At 34.0% G+C, this 22736-nt stretch overlaps 1 protein-coding gene across 1 annotated transcript in view; it reads right to left on the bottom strand.

Moving 5' to 3' along the window:
- Positions 1 to 22736, bottom strand: part of MIPEP (mitochondrial intermediate peptidase) — a 159565-nt gene that overhangs the window by 49959 nt on the left and 86870 nt on the right. Inside the window, exon 16 of the mRNA XM_003764462.3 lies at positions 22272 to 22391. Coding sequence (XP_003764510.3) covers positions 22272 to 22391 — 120 coding nt within the window. The remainder of the gene's footprint in view (positions 1 to 22271; positions 22392 to 22736) is intronic.

Here is a 22736-nt window from a genome sequence, read left to right as displayed (position 1 = left end):
TTTGCTTTGTTTTTTGCCAAATTTGTGGCTTTTAAAGTTGAGCTCTGCTTCTGGGGTGCAGGTTGTGCTGTCTCATGCTTCTTGTGTGGCTTTGAGTACTTGAGCTTCTGGTGTTTGGTGACATGTTCATAGAGCTGGGGTAGCCATAACTAGTACTTTCTGTTGTCTGCTTGCAGGTGCTGGCAATTTGCCCTCTGCACTGGACCTAGATGCTGCCCCACGAATCTCCTATATTATCATGTGTTGTCTTATTGAGTTAGGACCAAGAGATTTTGGTTATTGATCTGTGCTGTGGCTAAGACCTTCCTGCTGGCTTATCTGGACAGTATCCACATGGGCTATGCTACACTTTCACTCAAGTAAGACTAACTTTTTCTGAAATCCTTCCAAGCTATCATGAGCTGCAAAACTATTTTGTTCCATCTTTTTTGTAGGTTCTGTCACTCCAGTATCTGTTCAGAGACTCAATTTAATACTGTTTCTGAGGGAAACTGGGGAGAGCTCAAGCAACTTCCTGGCTTCTCTTCACCATGTTGGCTCCATCTGCATCAAAATTGATTATTTTTATCTGAAAATACTTACTCAAGGAGTAACAGAAAGGCAATGTTTTATTTTTAAAGGCAATAATGTCCTACACAATGTGAAAAACTTCCAAAAATGTTATGGCCTTTTCTTTGTGTATCTCAAATACTGCAAAGTTCTAAAAGCTCCAGACCACAAAAAATATCAGTGGACTTACTCTACAGAAAGACAGAAATATGGAGAGTGTCTTAAGCAGAAAACTCAAACCAATAATAAAAATCATCCTGACAATCTGACAACATCCCTTTGGGCTGTCAGTAGTATATCTGCCAGGTATGGCTTAATAAAGGATCAAAAAAATTATCTCTTTGGTTTGCTTATACTATCAATTTTTATAAGTTAGCTTAAAGCACTGATGGAATCAAAAAGACATCAATGAAAAGGTTAGCAAATAATTATTTTCTACAGTCTCAGTTTACTCTATTAAAGTTGGCACATATTTTGTAAGCAGGAAAGGCAATGTGGCTAAGGACCTTCCACTATCTTTTTTTTTTTTTTTTTTAAATTTTGTCTACAGTTATTTTATTTTATTTTTTATTATAACTTTTTATTTACAAGATATATGCATGGGTAATTTTTCAGCATTGACCCTTGCAAAACCTTTTGTTCCAATTTTTCCTCTCATCTTCCCCATCCCCTCCCCCAAATGGCAGGTAGACCAATACATGTTAAATATGTTAAAGTAAATGTTAAATACAACATATGTATACATATCCATACAGTTATTTTGCTGTATAAGAAGAATCAGACTTTGAAATAATGTACATTAACCTGTGAAGGAAATAAAAAATGCAAGCAGACAAAAACAGAGGGATTAGACATGCTATGTAGTGGTTCACACTCATTTCCCAGAGTTCTTTCGCTGGGTGTAGCTGGCTCTATTCATTATTGAACAAATGGAACTGATCTGGTTCATTTCATTGTTGAAGAGAGCCATATCCATCAGAATTTGTTAGAATCCTTACAAAGTGATAAGTCAGTTGCCTAATTTAGCATGGTAGCTGGCAAATTCTCTAACTCACTAATGTATTTAAGTACTCATTGGAGTTCACAAGTATGGGAGATTCAAAAAGTTAACTTTGTAACTTTGTGAATTCAGACCTCCCATAATCCCACTCTCAGAGGAGGAATCAACCTTTGAGAGAGCATAAAAACAGCTGAGCTCAGTCAGCAGGGTCAGTTGAAAAGATTCAGAGTGGAGGAGCGTCAGTTCAGAAGAAGCCACGAGTGGGAGTTGAGCTAGAGCCAGAAGTCACTTTGGAAGATTGAAAGCCACAAGTCGGAGTTGAGGCACAGGCAGAAGCAAAGGACAAGATGTAAGAGTTCTTGGAATCAAGGAAGGAGAAAATAAACGTTTGGATTTTATCAGCTGGCTGTATTTGAGGTGATTATTACTCTGAACTGAAACTAAGGCTGCCTCCAGAAAACCTCCCCAAGAAACCTGCTCCCAGAGAACAATTATATTATATAAAGAAGAGAATACCACAAGAATGATCATCATATAGTATTGTTGAAGCATATAATGATATCCTGGTCCTGCTCATTTCACTCAGCATCAATATATGTAAGTCTCTCCAGGTTTTTCTGAAATCATCCTGGTCATTTCTTACAGAACAATAATATTCCATAACATTCATATACCACAATTTATTCAGCCATTCTTCAATTGATGGGTATCCACTCAGTTTCCAGCTTCTTAGCCACTACAAAGAGGATTGGCCCAAACATTTCTGCACATACAAGGAAGGACCTTCCAATATCTAAAATTCCTGATCTAATTTCATATAATGTCCTACTTAGAATGTGAATTCTTTGAGGACAGAGATCGTATTTTTTATCTTTCTTTGCATGTTCAGCACTTTGGCACATAGCAGACACTGAATAAATGATTGTTGACTGGTCAATACATATCCAGAGGTATTAATATGAAGAGAAAAAAATGAGCACAATGTTAAGTTGAGACAATGTTAGGCTGGGTTTGAATGAGGCAATGTTTGCCAATATCATCTTCCTATCACTTCCTTTAAGTATCTTTCTCATTATAGTGGGGGACATTTCTAGTTCTATAGTTCATGTTTTAAACTCTTCTTTCCCTTCATCAAAGTATATGTGGTAGTTTTATAATTTTTCAGGTAATTGTCACAGTGTCAAATACTCTGAAAAGAAAAGAATCTCCTCTATCTTTTAATGACCAATAAAGACATTAAAAAATTCTCTTCCAGGGACATTTTCATAAAAAATACAGGACTTTTTAGATATACACATTAAACTCATAGATCTACTAGGGGAGCAGCAGAGGAAATATTTTTGCTTAAGAAGGCCTTTCTGGAAGCCTTTAAATGCAATGATTGACATTTATGACCAATTCAGAGCAGAGGGGGATCAGACTGATAGGGAGACAATGTAGCACCATCAGAATTTCCCCTAAGCTATTGAAAAGCACATGTGTGGAACAATCTGACTCAGATCTCAAGCCAATTTCTCCGCAGGGTCATTTATTACCTCAATGGTTTTGTGAGGCAATGCTAGCTGTGGACCCCCTTTACCTTTTTAGCATTTTGCAAAACAATTGATAAACCAAGTCAGAGTTAGCTTGGCTGCCATGTCTCTTTACTTGAAAAAGAGACTTCTAAGTCTCTTTGGTTTTTCCACTATCGTCACTTCTTGACATTGGTTAAATTTCTCTAAATGTTCAATTTCTATCTTCAAGTCAACATCTTACTTAAACAAGTCAGGTCAGAGCTAGCACAATAGTACAGCACTTTCTTATCCCTCTTCTTTTTTTCTGCTTTGATTATCTATTTTAACCTCTACTCCTCATGCCAATATGAGTGCACACACTTACAGACCTGACAAGAATAGGACTATGCCAAAAATCATTTGTTTCCTGACAGTTAATAAATACAAAGATGCTTTCATTTTTATGATGTTGCCTAGTATTCTCCATGGACAACTTCCAACTCACTTCTTTAAAAAGTATTTGTAACATATATGAATGATGAGAAGTCTCTAAACCTTTTGGCATCTTTCATTTCCAAATCACAAATTACATTTTCAACCTTATTTTTAGCTGTATTCCCCTCTGCTCTATTTTCTACTGAAATCTCAAAACTCTCAAGGTATATGTTGACTTGGTATGAAGGATCTTATTAAATTCTTCGGGAAATTTTTTCTACTTCTTCAGTTTATGCTACAAATAATGGTGTGTAAGCAGCAGTTTTAACTCTGTTGTGGACTGCTTATGAACATCATGAGTAGTCAAACCCTTTCAAACTCATGGGGAAAGCAACTCAACCAACTTTTTAATTCACCTTTACAAAGAAAACTATGGGCTACTCTCCTATTTTACTAAAACATCCTTCTATTTTCTGCTTTCATTTATAACTAGAATATAGAATGCATACATTTCCTCCCATAGGATATCAGCTTACTGGTCATTTGACAAAAGATGCATATTAGGAATATCAAAAGTTAAATTATTATTTGCAGATGGTATATCAAGAATATATTTTGTAGAAATTTCCCAATAATTCTGTGAAAACAGAATTTGGTCACACAAAGTTTAGGACTAGCTTGGCTTTTTGATGTTCTATAGCCACTTACAGCTGATGGTAATGAACTTCACTAAATTTAGATAATTTAGTGCCTCCCTTTCTTAGATTACTTTACATTTACTCTGTATATATCTTATATGAACTCAGGTATCTTAAATATTTTCTCTCCTGTTAGATTATACTGTCCTTGAAGATAGGGATAATTTTTGTTTCTTGTTGCATCCCCAATATTCAGCACAAGGCATTAGAATAAAATAAGCACTTAAAAAATGTTGCATATCCTCTCTGGCACTAAAGACATGGTTTTCAATTGGGAATATTTTCAGTTTAGCAGAATCTATCTGAAGATTTCCCACGGTAGGAAAAACCTAAAAGAATAAATCACCTATGCAAAGAGCCATCTACACCCAGGAAAGAGGACTGTGGGAACTATGTATAGATCATAACATGGCATTTTCACTCTTTTTCTTGTTGTTTGCCTGCTTTTTATTTTCTTTTTCATTTTTTTTCCTTTTTGATTTGATTTTCCTTGTGCAACAAGATAATTGTATAAATATATATGCATATGTTGGATTTAATATATATATATTAGATACATTATATGAATAATATACATATGCCATGTTTAACATATATTGGATTACTTGACATCTAGTGGATAAGGTGGGAGGATTGGAACACAAGGTTTTTCAAGGGTTAATCTTGAAAAATTATCCATGCATATATTTGTTTGTTCGTTTTTTTATTATAGCTTTTTTATTTACAAGTTATATGCATGGGTAATTTTACAGCATTGACAATCGCCAAACCTTGTGTTCCAATTTTTCCCCTCCTTCCCCCCATCCCCTCCCCCCAGATGGAAGGTGGACCAATACATGTTAAATATTTTCAAGTATAAATTAAATACAAATATACATGTCCTAAAAGTTATTTTGCTGTACAAAAAGAATCGGACTTTGAAATAGTGTACTATTAGCCTGGGAAGGAAATCAAAAATACAGGCAGACAAAAATATAGGAATTGGGAATTCTATATAATGGTTCATAGTCATCTCCCAGAGTTCTTTCGCTGGGTGTAGCTGGTTCCATTCATTACTGCTCTACTGGAACTGATTTAGTTCATCTTATTGCTGGAGATGGCCACGTCTATCAGAATTGATCATCATATAGTATTGTTGTTGAAGTATATAATGATCTCCTGGTCCTGCTCATTTCACTCGGCATCAGTTCACGTAAGTCTCTCCAGGCCTTTCTGAAAATCATCCTGTTGATCATTTCTTACAGAACAATAATATTCTATAATACTCCTATACCACAATTTATGCAGCTATTCTCCAACTGATGGGCATCCACTCAGTTTCCAGTTTCTGGCCATTACAAAGAGACCTGCCACATTCTTGCACATACAGGTCCCTTTCCCTTATTTAAGATTTCTTTGGGATATAAACCCAGTAGAAACACTGCTGGATCAAAGGGTATACACAGTTTGATAACTTTTTGAGCATAGTTCCAAATTTCCATGCATATGTTTTGAAAATAAAAATCTTTAATAAAAAAAAATCACCTACCTGTTTACTATAATAAAGCATGGGAATAGTGCTTTAAGGTAGGGATGATAATAAGAATCTTGAGAAATTTTAACAAGCAGTGTATATATATTATTCTGTCACTAATTTTAATAATTATTAAGACTAATATTTTGAATACAGAAACAAAAAAAAAAGCTGACAATACAGGATATGGTTCTCAATTTTTTAAAATTAGTGATAAAGCAACTTTCAATAATGATATTACTATTTTTAAGAAGTCACATTAAGTTTAGCTTTTTTTTATGTAATAGGGCAGATTTCAATGGAGGGGGAAGGAGAAGTATGGGTAATATGGGAAATGTTTGAAAGAAGGCAAAAATAAAATTTATCAGTCAGAGTGAAATACAAGTCATTAGTTCCCCATATTCACTTTGTGGTGTGGTAATTAACGATCTTTGATATAGGGAAGATGAATATCTTAATTCAGTTTAGAAAAAATATTCACCTAATAACTTGAACAGTACTTTCTCAACTTCCTTAGCTTGGAAAGCTCTTGTATTTCAAAATTATTTTTTAATTTCTGTGCTGAAAGATGTCTTTAACTTAATTTTAAAATCCACCTATTAACTTTCCCTTAAAGTTGCCTAAAAGGTATAAAGGCTAGACATACACAATTAGGAAATATATCTTTCTAAAGGCTATATTGTTGGTAAGATATAACTAAGTCAATGAAGATAGCTAAAACACCTTTAACTCTAAGAACATATAATAACCTCTTCCACAAGTTTCACATTCCAGAAGTTTATTAAATAGCTGCAAGATTCTACAACCCAGGGCTTACAATAATGTCATCTGCAGATCTTGTTACTGCCTGTATTCTGTATAGTATAGCTGACATAAATAAGGTACATGACTGATCCAATGAAATTATTAAAGTTGCCTGATCTCTCTCAACATACCATCAATCTTGCCTGATTATTTTGTCTGAAAATTTCCAAAATTCCCCCTTATTCATTGCTATTAGGAAAAAAAAATCTTAAAATACTTTGGTTAACATCTACACAAAACCCAAGCAGTCTCAAAGAGCTCCTAATGTAACCAAATAATCTAGGTGATATTAATCAACACCATAATTTTAAATATTCAGTTGCAATACATTAAATAGCACTTAAGTATTACTGAAAAACATGGACCAGAGTGGAGAGAAACTTGAAGCACAGTAGTTAATTGGCAGATGATTGCAATAGTATAGGTATGAAGGTATTAAGGGCCTTCATGAGGGGAGTATCAATGTTAGAGGACAGAAAGGGCCAGATGTTATTCAAAGGTAACAGGACATATCAACAGATTGGACATGGGGTTGACAGAGTAACGAATGTTAAAAAAAATAATATCTAAATTGTGACCCTGGATTGCCAGAGATGGTAATGCTTTTGATAGTAATAGGAAAGCAGGAAAGTGGGGAGGTTTTGAGAGAAAGATAATGAGTTCAGTTTGGGGTATCTTGAGTTGAAGATCCTATTCTGGATGTACAATAGGTAATTGCTATAGACCACGGGAGCAGATGAGATCAGCAAGTGAGACAGTATAAAAAAGAGAAGAGAAAAGGATTAAGGACAGATTGTTGGGGATACCTACAGTTGAGTGGATATGATCTGGATAAATTTAAAACCTGCAATAGAGCCTAAGAAAGAATGGTCAGACAGATAGATAAAAAGAGAACAAAGAATAAGCTGTATTGCCCCCCCCCAAAAAAAAAGCTGAAGAAGAGAGAATGCCTAAGGAATGAGGATGATTGGCGGTATCAAAGGTTACAGAGAAGTCAAAAGGAATGAGGATTGAGAAAAGGGCATTAGAACTAGCTATTAAAATCCAGAGTTTAATATCACTGGGGTGAAGAAACAGGTTAACCAGTGTTTCTATAAATTATGCATTTATTTATAGAATCCTATTCCATGGTTTGGAAAGATAGTGGCACTACTGTTAATTCAATCCAACAAGCATTTATTAAAAGATTAGGTATGGCTATAAAACTTAGATAAGATGAAACTACTTTTCTCATGAAACTATGAGTGTAATGAAAGGAAGTGATATACCTAATAATTATATGAATTTTTAGCCTTTAGTATGTAATTCAAAGTCTTCCTGCAGGAAGTGGGATTTAAATGATAAGAGGATTGTCTTAGGCATGAGAAATAAGTATGTATAAATAAAAATCTAATGGCATAATCTATACCTACCTCTATGACATTATGCTCCATGACAAGAAAGTTTGACAATTATTTAGGGGAAACTAAGAAGACTGAATAATAGGAAATATCTGAAGCTTAAACTTACCCTGACTATGGAAAGATACATTTTGAATTTAAAACATTTATGAAGTATGTGTTATCAAAATAATGTGTTTTCCTAGTCTTGCTGCTATCATATAGCTGATTTTATCATATTCAAAAAGGTCAATTAGTAAGTTCTAATATTCACATAATAATTATAAAAGAAACAATTATAAGTTTGAGTGATGCACCAACCATTATACCACTTTGTGACAAGACAACAATCTATTTTGAAAATAGCCATTTTAATAATAAGTGATTAGAGATTCTTAAAAGAGTTCTGACAAGTACTTTGGGGCTTCTTAAGATCAGCAATGAAAAATGATTAAAGTGAAGGTTAGGGTTCACTTTGTAAACCCTTAAACCCATATCTAACCCCAGCTTGACTTTGAAGTGATTCACCACACTAATCTTAAGATACATTCTCTCTTTATAACCCAAATTAATTAACAACAAGTAAATGTGACTTGTTTTATGGAGCTTAGTGTTACTCTAGAGTTATCCTATTTCTTTTGACACTGCACTTTTCTTGATATTTTTTATCTGAATATTTTATTCATCTGAATTCTACCTTTAACAAAGATTCAGTTTAAAATTTTTAGATTGCTACATTAAGTTTTATAGGGAAAACTAGTCGAGTTAAGTGGTTATGAAACAAATATAAACTATTACTTAATTTATAGACATTCATTGCTTTCATTTGATGGTATTAGTACTATAAAATGCTTGTTCAAACTGTAGTTTGGATTAAGTGGAAAAAAGTTATGACAATAATTGTATAAATCATTTTGAATACTGTTTGATTTTGGATTTTAAATGCCTGGATCTTTCTAACTGTCCTAAGACTCACTCTTTATTCTTTATCAAGCACAACTCTTTCAAAGCTTCCTTTAGACACATTAAAACATATATGACAAGAACTACTGAGGATTTGCAAGTTTGAAATCTGAAGATAATGAATATTAAAGATAACTTACTGGATGATCTCTTTTACAAAGGATTAATAAATATCTTATAAATATAGATTGCATAAATGAAGCCATGAAAAAACTGGTTGGGTGAATTATACTTGAAGGCAAGTATAAAATTTCAGAAAGCACCTTATGGTGTTAAGAAATTAGCTAACTTTCTCAGGGAAACCCGTGGTGTTCAGGCAAATCACTAAGAACAGCCAATGCCTTTACTGGAAAAACCAAACCAAAGTTAGATTTCCATTTGTTTGAGGTACATCTTATGAAAGGTTCTGATTGGTTTTCTCTTTCATTGATTTCTTATTGCTCTATTTCCAAGTTTTCAAAGATATTTTAATAATTTTCCCCAAATACCATATAATCAATATTGCCTTTGAAGTCTTTTGATTGTCTCCATATGCTACCATATCTTATCACCCTTGTTTCCTTTTGCTCCTCAAAATAAGTCCAGACAAATCACCTGTATTTTACATAGAAATCATTCTCTCCGAAGTCTGTATTTTGAATTTTCCATTACTGGATATTTTAGTTTTAAAAACCTATGTAAGTCACCTTCCAAATTTGGTTGAAAACTATTCTACCCCAAAAACTTTACATTTAATAACCTAACTTGATTTTAAACATTGTTGTACTCAACTTCACCTCAGAAGTCATATACTCAGCTTGAAAAAATACTGATTTGCACTTGATGTCATTCATATATTCTGTTTTCCAAGCAGATTGTATATCCTTCAAAGACAGCCTTCTATTTCTTCTGCCCAACAGTGTCAGCACAAAGTGGTTACTCACAGTGATATAATTGACCATTTTTTCAAAGGAAATGCGAAATTACTGTAGTTCTGTTAGACACCTCAGTTGGGTATAGAAGTTTACTTTTCAATTACTTATGAGTTCACCTGGAAGTTTCTATACCATACAGTAAGAGTTCTTATACATGAAATTTCTGCTTAATCTTTGGATTTAGGGTAAAAGCATTCCTCATTCCAAGTCTTAAATCAATCTTATCTTTATTTCCCATGCCAATGAAGTCAATTATCATTATATAATGGCCTTATAGAATATCATCAATTCATTTACTTAAAGGAATTCATTCCTTAAATGCAGCTAGAGTCACCCTTTCATTGAGTCTTTCATTAGTATTTGTTTTTAATTTCAGCAAAATGAGATGGTAGGATAAAAAAGACATCAACAGAATTAGTTTTGGATCATAGTCTGTCTATTGTCTAACTCTGGGGAATCATTCACCTCATCAGTAAAATGAGGCATCAGAGTTTAACCTTTTTTATGTCAAAGGTTCCTTTGACAGTCAAATGAGGTCCATGTACTCAAAATAATATTTTAAAATAAAATATATAAAATAAAAAAACATAAGATTACAAAGGAAACCAATAATATTGAAATGTTTTTGGTTGTTTTGGGGGTTTTTGTTTAAAAAAAAAAAACCCAAAAACAAAAGTTCATGGTCCCCAGGTTAAGAAATCCTCAGAGATTTTTATGACTCTATTCTCAAGCAAAGTAACTTACCATCTCAAATACTCTGTAAAATGAAAATGCCTATTTTCAGCAAGATGTAAATAAATGCAACACAAAACATCATGTCACATAGAATATGATATTCATTGCCATTATCCAAAATGAGAGAAGCAAAACAGAAAAAAAAAAAAAAAAAAAAAAAAAACAATTTTAATGTTGCAAACAGAAAAGATCAGAGAATCTGAGAACAGAAAGGAATTTCAACGGTTATCCAGTCTAACATGAAAGAAATCTGCACCACAAATCTGACAAATAATTATCTGGCCTTCCCTAAAGACTACTGGGAAGAGAAAAGGCCTTGAGGAAACTCATTAAATTTTTGGACAGTTCTAATCTTTAGTGAATATTAGACCATACTGGGATATCCTGGATTTCCTCTCCTCTATTATACATTCTGATAACTGATAACTTCCCTCTAAGGTTCTTTTCATTTCTAGCCCAGCTACCAATTCCTTTCTGGTTGATAAGCACCAGTTCTTACTGGTTCTTTTGCCTTTTTAATGATGAAATTATCACTAAGGCAATTCAAGAAGTTATCCTACTTGCCTTTGGAAGAAAGAGAGCTTCAGCAGGTATCTGGCTAACAGAAGTCTCACATCACTACAATAACACATTTGGGATTTAAATCTTGTGAACTCTTTTCCAGACTCCTCATCTGTCTCCTCAATCCTTCCACATGGTCTGAAGTATGCTTCAATGACAAAATCATTTGTTTCTCCTTCTACTGACTTTCACCCAAATACTGCCTATTGTGCTTTGCCTGTGTTTTCTAGATTTCTTCATATGAATATATTTTCTATTTTCTGGTTTATTTTCTTAAACCAGTTCTACCTTTACATTGTTATCTCTGTAAATGTCTCTTATCATTCAGGATCATTTGTTAATTTTTATTTGATCTTTTTCCAATTTAATGCCATGTACATTAAAATATATGTAAAAAGGTAGTAATTAAAATAATTAAAATTTAGGTTTATAAATTAATTGTATCCATACTTGGAACTGTACAGTAAAGATGACTCAAGGATCTCATAAGTAATACCAGAAAATCACATGCTTTGGAAGCTTTTTAGCAAAGTAGAAAAGATTTAGGAACCGACTCACTAATAACTGGTATGCCCATCATCTAAGAACCTGTTGAGCAACCACACAATCCCAAAAAGCTGTTTGTCATATGGTGAATTATTATTTATCACAACAACTACAGAACACCATTAACTACGGCGCATCATGAAGGAAATTTGCATTAGTTTAGGAAGTACATTCACCAATGAAATTATGGATCATACCTCCCCACTCTTCCATCCCCCGAGCCACGCTAACCCTTTCCAAGTCTTCTAGTCCCCTAATCTTGATTGCCACAATCCTCTTCAAAACACTGTTGCTTTTATGGGGTTGGTGATTACCTTGGAAAGTTCTCTGTTAAGTCTTCTTTAAAAAAATTTTTTATTAATATATTTTCTTTTTACATTAGTCTTATTCCCAAATATGACCTGTCCTTTTCTCTCCTACCCAGAGAGCCATCCTGATAACTAGAGAATAAAAGAGAGAAAAAATGTTTAGCAAAACTGACCAACACACCAACCAGGCCTGATAATATATGCAATGTTTCACATCTGTAGTCCCTTACTTCTTCACAGAGAATAAGAAACATTTCCCATAATACTTTAGGACCAGTGTTGTCAGTCATAACATTTTTTCAGTTTGTATTAGTGTTCTATCTGTTATACAATTATTAAATAAACCATTTTCCTGGTTTTCCTTATTTCACATTATGTTAGTTTATATAATTTTCCCAATGCTTCTCTGAATATCTCTTTATTCACTGTTTGAAACAGATGGTGTAGTAACATTCCAATATACTGATGTAACCACAATTTATGTAGGTATTTCCCAGTCAATGGACTTAACCATCTTCTTTAACTACTTAAATTTTTGAACCTCAGGAAAAGGATAGGAAAACTGAGCTGCTCTTAAGAGTCTGGAATTGTGACTTTTGAATAACTCATTATCTATAGGTTTCTGTAAATGTCTCTTTTATCATAACAGCATGTAAAGGTGACCTAATTAATATAAAATGTAAATATCCTTGCAACAAATAAGAGGGTTTTAAAACATCCATCTAAACATAAATATATTAATATTGAGTAATTTGTCAAGAATTATTACATAGAATTATAACAGTTAGGAAGCAGCTAGGTAGCTCAATGGAAAGAGTACTGGACCTAGAATCCATAAGAATGTGTCTGTGGTGCTAAGCAAATCACTTAGTCTCCATTTGCCTATGTCTACTGGAGAAGGAAGTGGCAAACTATTCCAATATCTTTGCCAAGAAAATTCCATGGACAGTATGGTTCACAGGGTCAAGAAGAGTCAGAAATGATTGAAAGAATGAACAAAAACAGTTGACCTTGAATCTTTTCATTATGGGAGTCCTTAGTTTTCTCACCAATAAGGATGATGGAGCCTTCCTAGATGAAATCCAGAACTACCTTTACTCATTACATTTCAGAGAGGTCTGATAAATACTCTGACTTTAAAGAAATCTCTGTAGTACTAAAAATGCTTTAATACTTCAATATAAAGAAGTATCTTCAAAGTTGGAAATAAGGTTCCCAAACCCGAATCATCACTTGACTATTTACAGGATCTACAGAGCACTTGTTATGTAATTCAAATAAAGGATCAAGGGCAATATTTGTGAAACAAAGCCAACATAAATAGAGCATTCATCCCATCTTCAGTTTATACAAAGTAAGGCTCTTAAGTGGTCTCCAATGTGATTATTTAGAACTAGGTTGTAAGCAGATGGTAACTGTTAAAACTGTTATGATTAAATGAGTTATCCTATTTAGGGATAGAGTCGGGGCAGGGAGGAAAGGGGTTACTAAGCATCTCAGGACTTGACTAAATCTTTAAATAGAAACAATGATTGCTTGATCCTTTCAGTCGTGTCTAATTCTTCATGAACCCATTTGGGGTTTTCTTGACAAAGATACTAGAGTGGTTTGCCATTCTCTAACTCATTTTACAGATGAATAAACTGAGGTAAACAGGGTTAAGTGCCTTATCTAGGGTTACCCAGTTAGCAAGTGTCTAAGGCCAGATTTGAACTCAAGAAGATGTTTTCTTGACTCCAGGACCAGCACTGTATTTCATTGTATCACTTAGATGCTGAGATAATAATATAAATACTCTAAACTCCTTTACAATAACAAATTCCTTTATATAGTGGCTTAAGATTTATAAAATACTTTGCTTGCAACTCCCCTGAGAAGCAAATAATTTTACACATAAGAAAACTGAGACATGGGAAGGTAAAGTGTCATACATGCAGAGAATCAAACATAACTAGTAAATAGCTGAATTTGGAGGAAATCAAAGTCCTCTAAGTAAATACAGATTTAACACCTTTTCCACTCTATCAGGCTGATGCTAAGAAGTGAAATAATATCCCATTTACAGTGTTTTAACTTTCACAAAACATTAAAAAAAAGCCATCCAACTGAATGAGGATGTTAATACAGATGTTGCTTTGATCATTTTATAGATAAGAAAAAAACTATTGGGTTTTGTTTGTTTGTTTTGGAGACAGGATAAGAATCAGAGTTAAGTGACTTGCTAGCCACACAGCTCGTAAGTATCTGAGGTTAGATTTTGAACTCAGGTTCCCCTGATGCCAGGACTGGTGCTCTAACTACTGTACCACCTACCTGACTCTACAAGGTTGATACTAAGAAATGAAATAACATCATACTTAGATAGTGATTTAAAGCTCACAAAATACTTTTTAAAAAAAACAACTGAAAGGGGGAAGTAGTGTTACTATACACTGCTCTCCTCATTTTGTAGATGAGAAAAATCATATTCAGATGAAATCCCAAGATTTTGTAAAGAGCACATGAAAATAGGTATAAGTGACAAAGCTAAGATTCAAATGAAGACCAATGTTCCACTGTTTTATAATGTTGCCTTTAGCATCCTCGGAATTGGACAAACTTGTAAGGAAGTCTATTTTTGTCAGCAAATAGATTAGTGATTTTTTTGTCAGACTTAGTCTTAACTAAGATCTATGGTAAATTGCATTACTCACATATGCATACCTCACATATAAAAAGCATTGTTTGACTTAGAGAATAACCATTTTTTAAAAAATGAAATGGGAAAAAAGTCAAAGATTTGTATATCACATGGTGAAATTTTACTGGCATAAAAATTTTTTCTTATTATTATGTCAAACTATCTCTGTCATTCTGCAATATGTGTGAAGGTCCTTTATAATCCTCAGAGGTCTAAATAGTTATAAACTAGGAGGTGGAGGATGACAAACCATTTATTTTTCCTTTTTAAATGTAGTATACTGACTTTCAAAATGAAAACAAAAACCTAAGGTGTTGACTGGAATTAAAGGACTTAATATAAAAACAAAACTAAAGCAGTGATACAATTTCCGCATGCTTTAAATCAATGAATCTAAAGCTGCAGCTGTCAGACAAACTGAAACTATTTAAATTCTTAGAAAATGACTCAATCAAAAGATTAAAGTTTCAATTTATAACACTTCTATGTTTTAGTTACAAAGTCATAAATAAATCCAGCATGACAGAGAATGTAAATATTTTATCAGTTGTTTATGCTGGCAAAGAGGAAAGGAATTTTACATGCAATTAACCACTTAGGTGTTTCTAGATATGCACCATATGCTCTTTGTATTTAAGATGAAGATAAACACAAATAAGTATTGGTTTGTTTAATTTCACATTTGCCTGGCAACATTGACAACACAAAAATAATCAAGATCTTTAGCCAGACCAAAGACGGTTTTCCATTTAAGGGGAAACATTTAAAGAGAAAATAAACAAAAAAACCTTTCTTGTGCCAGTGTGGCTATGAAAGTTCATTCCCAGGAAAATATTAAAATAGGAAGGATTCCCAATTCTTTTTAAATAGCTTAGTCTGAATGTTTTATGGAAGAAAAGAAAGCTTTACCTGATTTTCAGGGATTCTCTTTCAACATTATTTCAGAGATGCATTATTCATACTTAATGTAAATATTTATAATGGTCATGGCTATCTAATAAATGGCATAGCAAAAGTAAAATACAATTTGAAAATTTATAAATTCTTATTTTAAAAAACCATGCAACATAAATTCTCTATAAGTTTTAGATAGAAATAAGAGATTCTAGTCTTCATAGCAGAGAATTTTACAAAGAACTGGGCTTCTAAAATAAAATTGGTTCTTGTGATTATTTGGTCATTTCTCAGTCATGTCTGACTCTGTGACACTATTTGGGATTTTCTTGGCAAAGATACCAGAATAGATTGCTATTTCTTTTTTTAGGAAAAGAATACTGAGGTAAGCAGGGTTAAGTGACTTGCCCAGGGTCACCTAGATAGTAAGTGTCTGAGGTCAGATCTGAACTCATGAAGATGAGTCTTCCTGACTCCAATTCTGGCACTCTGGCCACTGCTCCACATACCTGTCTACTACATGATAAAAAATGTAGATAAATTACAACTTAATTCAAGTAAAATCTTCTCTAGGGGACGCTGAAAACAAAAGTTTTCACCTTTCTGGGATTTCTGATCATACAGCAAGAAAAAAAAGGAAAATAGACCAAAGTTCAAGTTGCACTAGTATATGCGAAACACTTTAAATGAAGCCAGAGAAGAACGGTCTCTAATGTTGAGGAATTTGTTGACATTCTAAGTTAAATACACAGACATATGACAGCAGAATTTAGTTTGAATTTTAGGACTGAAAGCAATCTCTTAGGAAAGAAATGTCTTCAAAGCTTATGTAAAACACACACACACACACACACACACACACACTCTCTCTCTCTCTCTCTCTCTCTCTCTCTCTCAATGAGAAGGAAGTTATTTTAGTCAGGAAGTAAGCTTGGAGTTACAGTTGTTGGCTAAATGTTTCTAGAAGTCACAGTTTATCCTGTTTCCTATCACTTTCCTTAACAAACTATAGGAGAACTGGGAACACTATACTGAGTATCCCAGGAAATGGAGAAATTTAAGGAAGTGGTTGAGGGGTAGAGCATATAACCTAAAATGCTGGTAAAGAAGCTATAATTCAATTGTCATCCTGCCTCTCTAGCTTCATCCTAAACCTGGTCTCTGAAAAGACAACTTGGTGTTTCCTAATACTTTAAACTCAATAAACTTAAGGAAATGCATAATTATCCTTACAAACCACTATCTCTTCTTAATTTCCCTTTTACTTCTAATGGCACTAATATTTTCTCAGTCACCCAGGTTCAAAATGTTGGAGTTTTATGGCTTCTCCTAGTGGAGTCTGCTTTTACAACATGTTGTATCTGTCCTCTCCTTTCCACTCTCGCTACTAACAGTGTAATTCAATATATGAAGGCACGAATGGACAAATTAAATCCATTTTTAGGCAGTTAACAACAGAGCCAAGCACTGTTCTAAGTGCATGCTAGGGACTGGAATATAAAAGCAGAGACAATTTTTCCCTTCTAGAAGCTTAATGACAAAGACAATACAAGAAAAGTGATATCCAGGGAAGGATATTTTGATTAGTGAAGTCACAAGGATGCTAAATGGAATAATAGAATAGTCTATTGATAAACACTTAATAGAACTCCTAGAAGAATGGTAAAGAGTGGAGAAAGAAGGAAAGAAAAATAGGAAAGAAAACAGCTAGGGGGAAAGATGGCTTCTAGGGAATGGAGAGCCCAGAGGCTTAGCTCATCCTAGGCATGGTCACGGTAGTCCAATTTCTCTGGATTAATTTCTCTTGACCAGCTTTCTAGCCTCTCTTGTACAACCCAGTCTTCATAGTGCTATCAAAATAATGTTTCTAAGCCTACCCATGCCATGTCTTTAAATATTCAGTGTTACTCTATTAACTACAGCAAATCAAATAAACTATCTTGGTCTGATATTCAAGAATCTCCAAAATCTGACTCCAACCTAGATTTCAGTCTTATTTCACATTACAAAATCTTTTCCATGCACTCTATACTTCAGTAAGATTGGACTGAGTTCATATATTCACTTGTAAGGTTTGCAAAGAGCTTTACAAATATTATTTTATTTGATCCTCATAACCCTAGGAGACAGGTACTATTATTATGAAAACTGAGACACAGATTTAAGTGACTTGCCTATGATCACAAAGTTAGTAAGTATTTGAGGTTGGATTTGAACTAGGTCTTCTACACTTCAGGTCTAAAGCTAGATCCATTGCCCTATTTACTTGCCTTTCTTCTGCTCATGTGCATTTGAATTTGTTATTTAGAATCCCTGGAAAGGCTTTTTTTTCCCCCCTGTTTCTTTCTTCCCTCTTTGTATCTCTCTCTCTCTCCCCCCTCTGCTGAGATTTTGATCAGCTTCTACTTTCTTCATTAAGCTTTTACAAATCCCACCTTCATGACTGATTTTTAACTACTTAAATCCTTTGTGCCACTGTTTGACTTCTTCTTTTATTAAAATAATAATCTTTAATGATGTTTTTTGTTACTTACTTAATTTTTGTATCTCTTTCAAAAAAAAAAAGATTTCTTTTACTTGCTTCATTTTCTTTTTCTCTTTACGCTAGATCTTTATTTTCTGATTCATGACCCCCATATTCATCTGTTCTCTTTCTCTGTATTCTTCTTAGAATCAAAGCTAGGCTTTGCACTCTGGGCATTTTCTGCCACTTGTAGGAAACATCTTATAGACTCCCCTTTTTCATTGTGCCTAACTCTCAGAACAATGCCAATTGCTGCAGGTGTCAGAGAGGACACTGCTCTCCAGTAGTGCACATTTCTACTGCACTCCATCTGTACCCTTTCTTGTTGATCTTTTACTATGCATCTGTCTAGAAATCTCCTCCCTGAGTCAATAGTCCAACTTTTCAAGGTGTCACCTGCCTCTAGCAGTACCATTTCTACCCATCCCAGGATAAGCTGACTTTTTAGGAACCAAATCCCTTAAGCCTCATCTAGTATGGGTCCCTTCACCCAAGGAATATTCAGAAGTGGAAACCCTTCTATCTCAAGTAAAACCTTCTTTCTTCCCTCCTCTTTCCCCTTTCTCGCCTATTTCTTTTTTGGAGTATTCTCTTTTTGAGATAACAAAGGTCACTTTCACTTAATTGCTAGCCCTTGATTTGCCTCTGGCACATCACTCCCTGCACTCTATCTCTCTGCTGCCCTCTCCCCTTTCGTGTATTCTCTCATGTTGTAATATAGTTCCACAAAAGAAGTATTCACCTGCAGGTAAGATGTCATCAGGTTCTGTCCATAATGCCCTTTGTTCATCTCTTTATTGTTACCTCTGCCAGATTTCCTCCATCACCTGTCTCCTTGTGCACATTTGGAAAGAAGAGCCCTCTGTTTCACTATTACTGTCCTTGTCTGCTGCATTTATTCACTCTTCCTACATTTCTGTTACTTGGGGTGTTCAAAAGGCAAAGAATCTCTTCAGTTCTGATTTTCTTTATAAAAATATTTCGAACTCTTCTTTGTTAGTGAAGTCTCATCTTTTGTCAAATATAGTTGCACTTAGATTTGAAGAGTAGCTCACTAGGGGCTGCAGCTAGAGGGTAATGCTTATCAGAATAAATTATTTGAATTATTTTATTTAATAACTATCTATCTTGAAGTTTATAACTTTTTTTTTCCTTTAAGGCAACCTGTGAGTTCTTTCTATTGGAAATTTTCTAGAACTTCTAAATATAAAAACATGAATTATCTTCTATTTTTTTTTTTTTTTCATTATGCTGTGAAAGGGTTTGTTTTTGCCCTGTTATATTCTTCTGGGACACCTATGATTCTTAAGTTCATGTCTCTATGCATCTTATATTTAAAGACTCATATGTTTTGCTTGCATAGTGAACATTTTTTCCTAATGTTCTTGTTTTTCTGCTTCAATTCCATTAGGATGTCTTTCTTTTTTGTGTATTTGTATTTCTAATCTATTGTTCCCTCTTTTGTTTCTTTGGTGAGGCTTGTCATTAGAAATTCAAGTTTTTTCTGTTTTGTTCATTATTTCTACTGTGCAAAAAATAAATTCTGCTTTCATAATTCTCTTTCTCTTTCAGAAGCAACATATTATGGTTCCAAGATATTAAATTACAAAGATTTCTCTGCCTTGGTGAGTGTTGGATCATTTCCCATAGATCTGGAGCCATATTCCCCATCCCTTACTAATATTCTTATCATTCATTTCACAGTGGTTTTCCTTGGAGGCTAAATACCAGCCTCTACCCTCACTGGGCAATTCACTGATCACCAGCCTAAATTTCTACCCCAAAAAACTTCTGGGTGATCAGAACAGGCCCCAGCTGTGCTGTGCCATTCTCAGAATTGGTGGAATACTACACAGCAAGCCCACATGTACTGGGTCTTGTCCTGGTGACCAGTTTGACTCCCTCTTTTCCTCAATTTTCTGATCCAGTACCTGCAGTTCAGAGCCTGCGTTCCCTGACACTGGAAGTTCAGAGCTTTGTAGTCCTGGTCCTTCTGGGATACAATCTTCTACTGGATTTTGCTCTTGAATGATTGTGGTCAAGCTAGCTATCAAAGCCTAAGAAAACTTCTACAACCAGGGTCTTTTCAGCACTGGAAAAAGAGAAGGGAACTAGGTGTAAAAATGAGTTTTAATATAATCTTGTGTTATATCCTTGGGTCTGTTAGTAATGTCTAGTTGCCTGGATGTGTGGGAGGGTTGCTTAGTGAACTTAAGGTCAATGAGAGTTAATTCCTGGGTTTGGTCTTTCCCCACCTCTCTCTCTTCCCTTTTTCCTCCTTTCCTCCCTCCCCTCCTTCCTCTTTTTTTCCCTTCCTTTCCTTCTTCTCTCTATTTTTTTTCTGTCTCTGTCTGTCTCTCATTCATACCTTCATTCATATACATACCTGTGTATCACCATTATGTGCTTCTATACAGGGTATTATCATCACTATCTATACATGCTACTCAATAAATTCCACTGGCTCCAAATCACCTACATGATGAAATATAAAATCCTTAGTTCATCTTTTAGAGTCCTTTATAACTAGACTTTTTCCTATCTTTTTAATCATCTTATAGCTTACTTCCCACAAGTTACTTCTCTGCAATCTCTGTCCTCCTTGCTATTACTCACACAAGACATTTTATCTCCAGTTCTGGGCATTTTCATTGTCTATTCCCAGGCCTGGAATTCCTTCCCTTATCACTTTCCCCTAGCTTCTTTCAAATTTTTGTTATAATTTCATCTTCTGCAATAAACCATTCCCCATTTTTTAATGTTACTATCTTTCACTGAGATTATTTCCAAATTATTGTATCTATTTTATTTGCATATAGTTGTTTGCATATTGTCTTTCCATGAGATTGTGAATTCCTTTAGAACATGGAACTGTTTTTGTCTCTTTAAAAAAAAAATGCCCTGAATGCTTGGCTCAGTTTCTGGCATAGATCAGACTCTTAATAAATGCTTGCTGATTTGACCACTTTAAAAAAATGATATGGTGGGGACTTAGGAGCTATATAGCTTTAAGAGCGCATACACATAAAGTACTTTGAATTAGGCACAGGCATACTCTGTGAGATTCAACCTGCAAAAAGGATTTAGAATAGGACATCCCTGAGAGAAGTGTTTGTTGAAAATCTATGCATTCTCCCCAGCAAGGGGTAAGCTAGTTAAGAATGAATACAGAATGAGAGTGTGTGCATTGAGCTCAGGTATTCCTTAAGAGAACATGAGAGCCTTTTAGATTCTCTTGATTTGGATCTTTACAGCTTCATTATTTTGTTTCAAGTCTTCTGAATGCCGAGAACATTAGACATAGACACGTTCATTTTGAAAACTACAAATTTAAAGTCTAACATCTGGATTATATACCATCTTGATTTGTACAAAGTATTATTCCCCACCCCAATACAGAAAACCAAGAATTGAATATGCTATATTCAGAGCATTTGGTCTAGAAATCAGAAAGCAATATGGGGGAAAAGGTCAGAAATAAGTAAAGAATATAACTAAAAAGCCTGCTTTTGAGGGAGAAAAGCCATTCAAAAATTTTAACAAGAAATGCAATAAAAATGCAATATTTTTGTTATCAAAATAGATATAAAGTATTTCCTGGTATGTTTCAAATACAGAATCTACTCATCTAAGAAACTGTATACAACTACAATGACTTCCTAGCTAAACTTACTAAACCACTCTTAGTAAACTTGTTCCAATATCACCAAACATTCTCTAAGACCTAAAAGAGATGGAAAAGATTATCTAGTTCTACCCCTACAATTTACAGATAAAAAAAGTGAGCCCTTCCAGGAGGTTATGTAACTCACTCAAAAATCATACAAATAATTAGTAGCAGAGCTAGGTGGTACAGGTAAAAAAAAAAAAAAAATACTAGCAAAAATTAGGATTTAGATCATTCATTTTTTCATCAGTAACGAACTACTTTCTTTGCTACCTAACATGAATAAATGAATGGAACCGAAAGGAAAAACATAAATTAACTCGTGATCAATTTCTGTCACAGTCATAAAAGTCAAGCAAACATATTCCTAGAGGAAATGGAAAGACTTTTTAGAACTGCCATGAAGTTTTTGAAATGTTAAAGATGTCAATTTTATAAATGAGCTACACATTTTTCATTAAGTGTCCTCAGTTGTGAAAATTCCCACCAGAATCCAAGGATTTCAAATTTTGTGAGGCAGAAGGTGATGACAGCCTACCCACTCTGATCAAGTCCTAAAAAAGAGAATTTCAGACTTTTATAGGGTAATATTAAAGTCCAGCACTCACAGTGTTTGGTACATATGGGAGCCCATAAAATTTCTCCTGTGTTTCCTTTAAAATGTCTGTGGTTGACCTCTTTAAGGGATGCTTTCCATGGTAGATTTGATCCAAAGTTGCATAGAAGACCTTTAGAGAAAAACATATATTTGTCTTTTGGCATATAGTTCTGACATTTAAAATGTGGTTTACCAAATTATAAAACACAGCAGAATTTTTTTTAAAAAGATAAATAACAGTTGAAAATACCTACACAAATATAAATCCATAGATGTTTTCATGCTAAATATAAGTACTATGTTAATGATTAATGTAGCACCATCAACCTTCTCAAGATTAGCATTTGTGTACATTATAAACCATGAATCTTATGAATATCGGTTTTTATATAATATATGTCAAAATAAGTTTTTAACCACAAGATTGGATGTTTGCTGACATTCAAATAGTTTTGAAAGCATGAGAAAACAAAAA

The sequence above is a fragment of the Sarcophilus harrisii genome, chromosome 3 (genome assembly GCF_902635505.1).
Source record: "Sarcophilus harrisii chromosome 3, mSarHar1.11, whole genome shotgun sequence".
In the NCBI taxonomy this organism is placed as follows: Eukaryota; Metazoa; Chordata; class Mammalia; order Dasyuromorphia; family Dasyuridae; genus Sarcophilus; species Sarcophilus harrisii.
The sequence above is the reverse complement of the archived record's forward strand: the minus strand, read 5'-3'. Positions and strand labels throughout refer to the sequence as shown.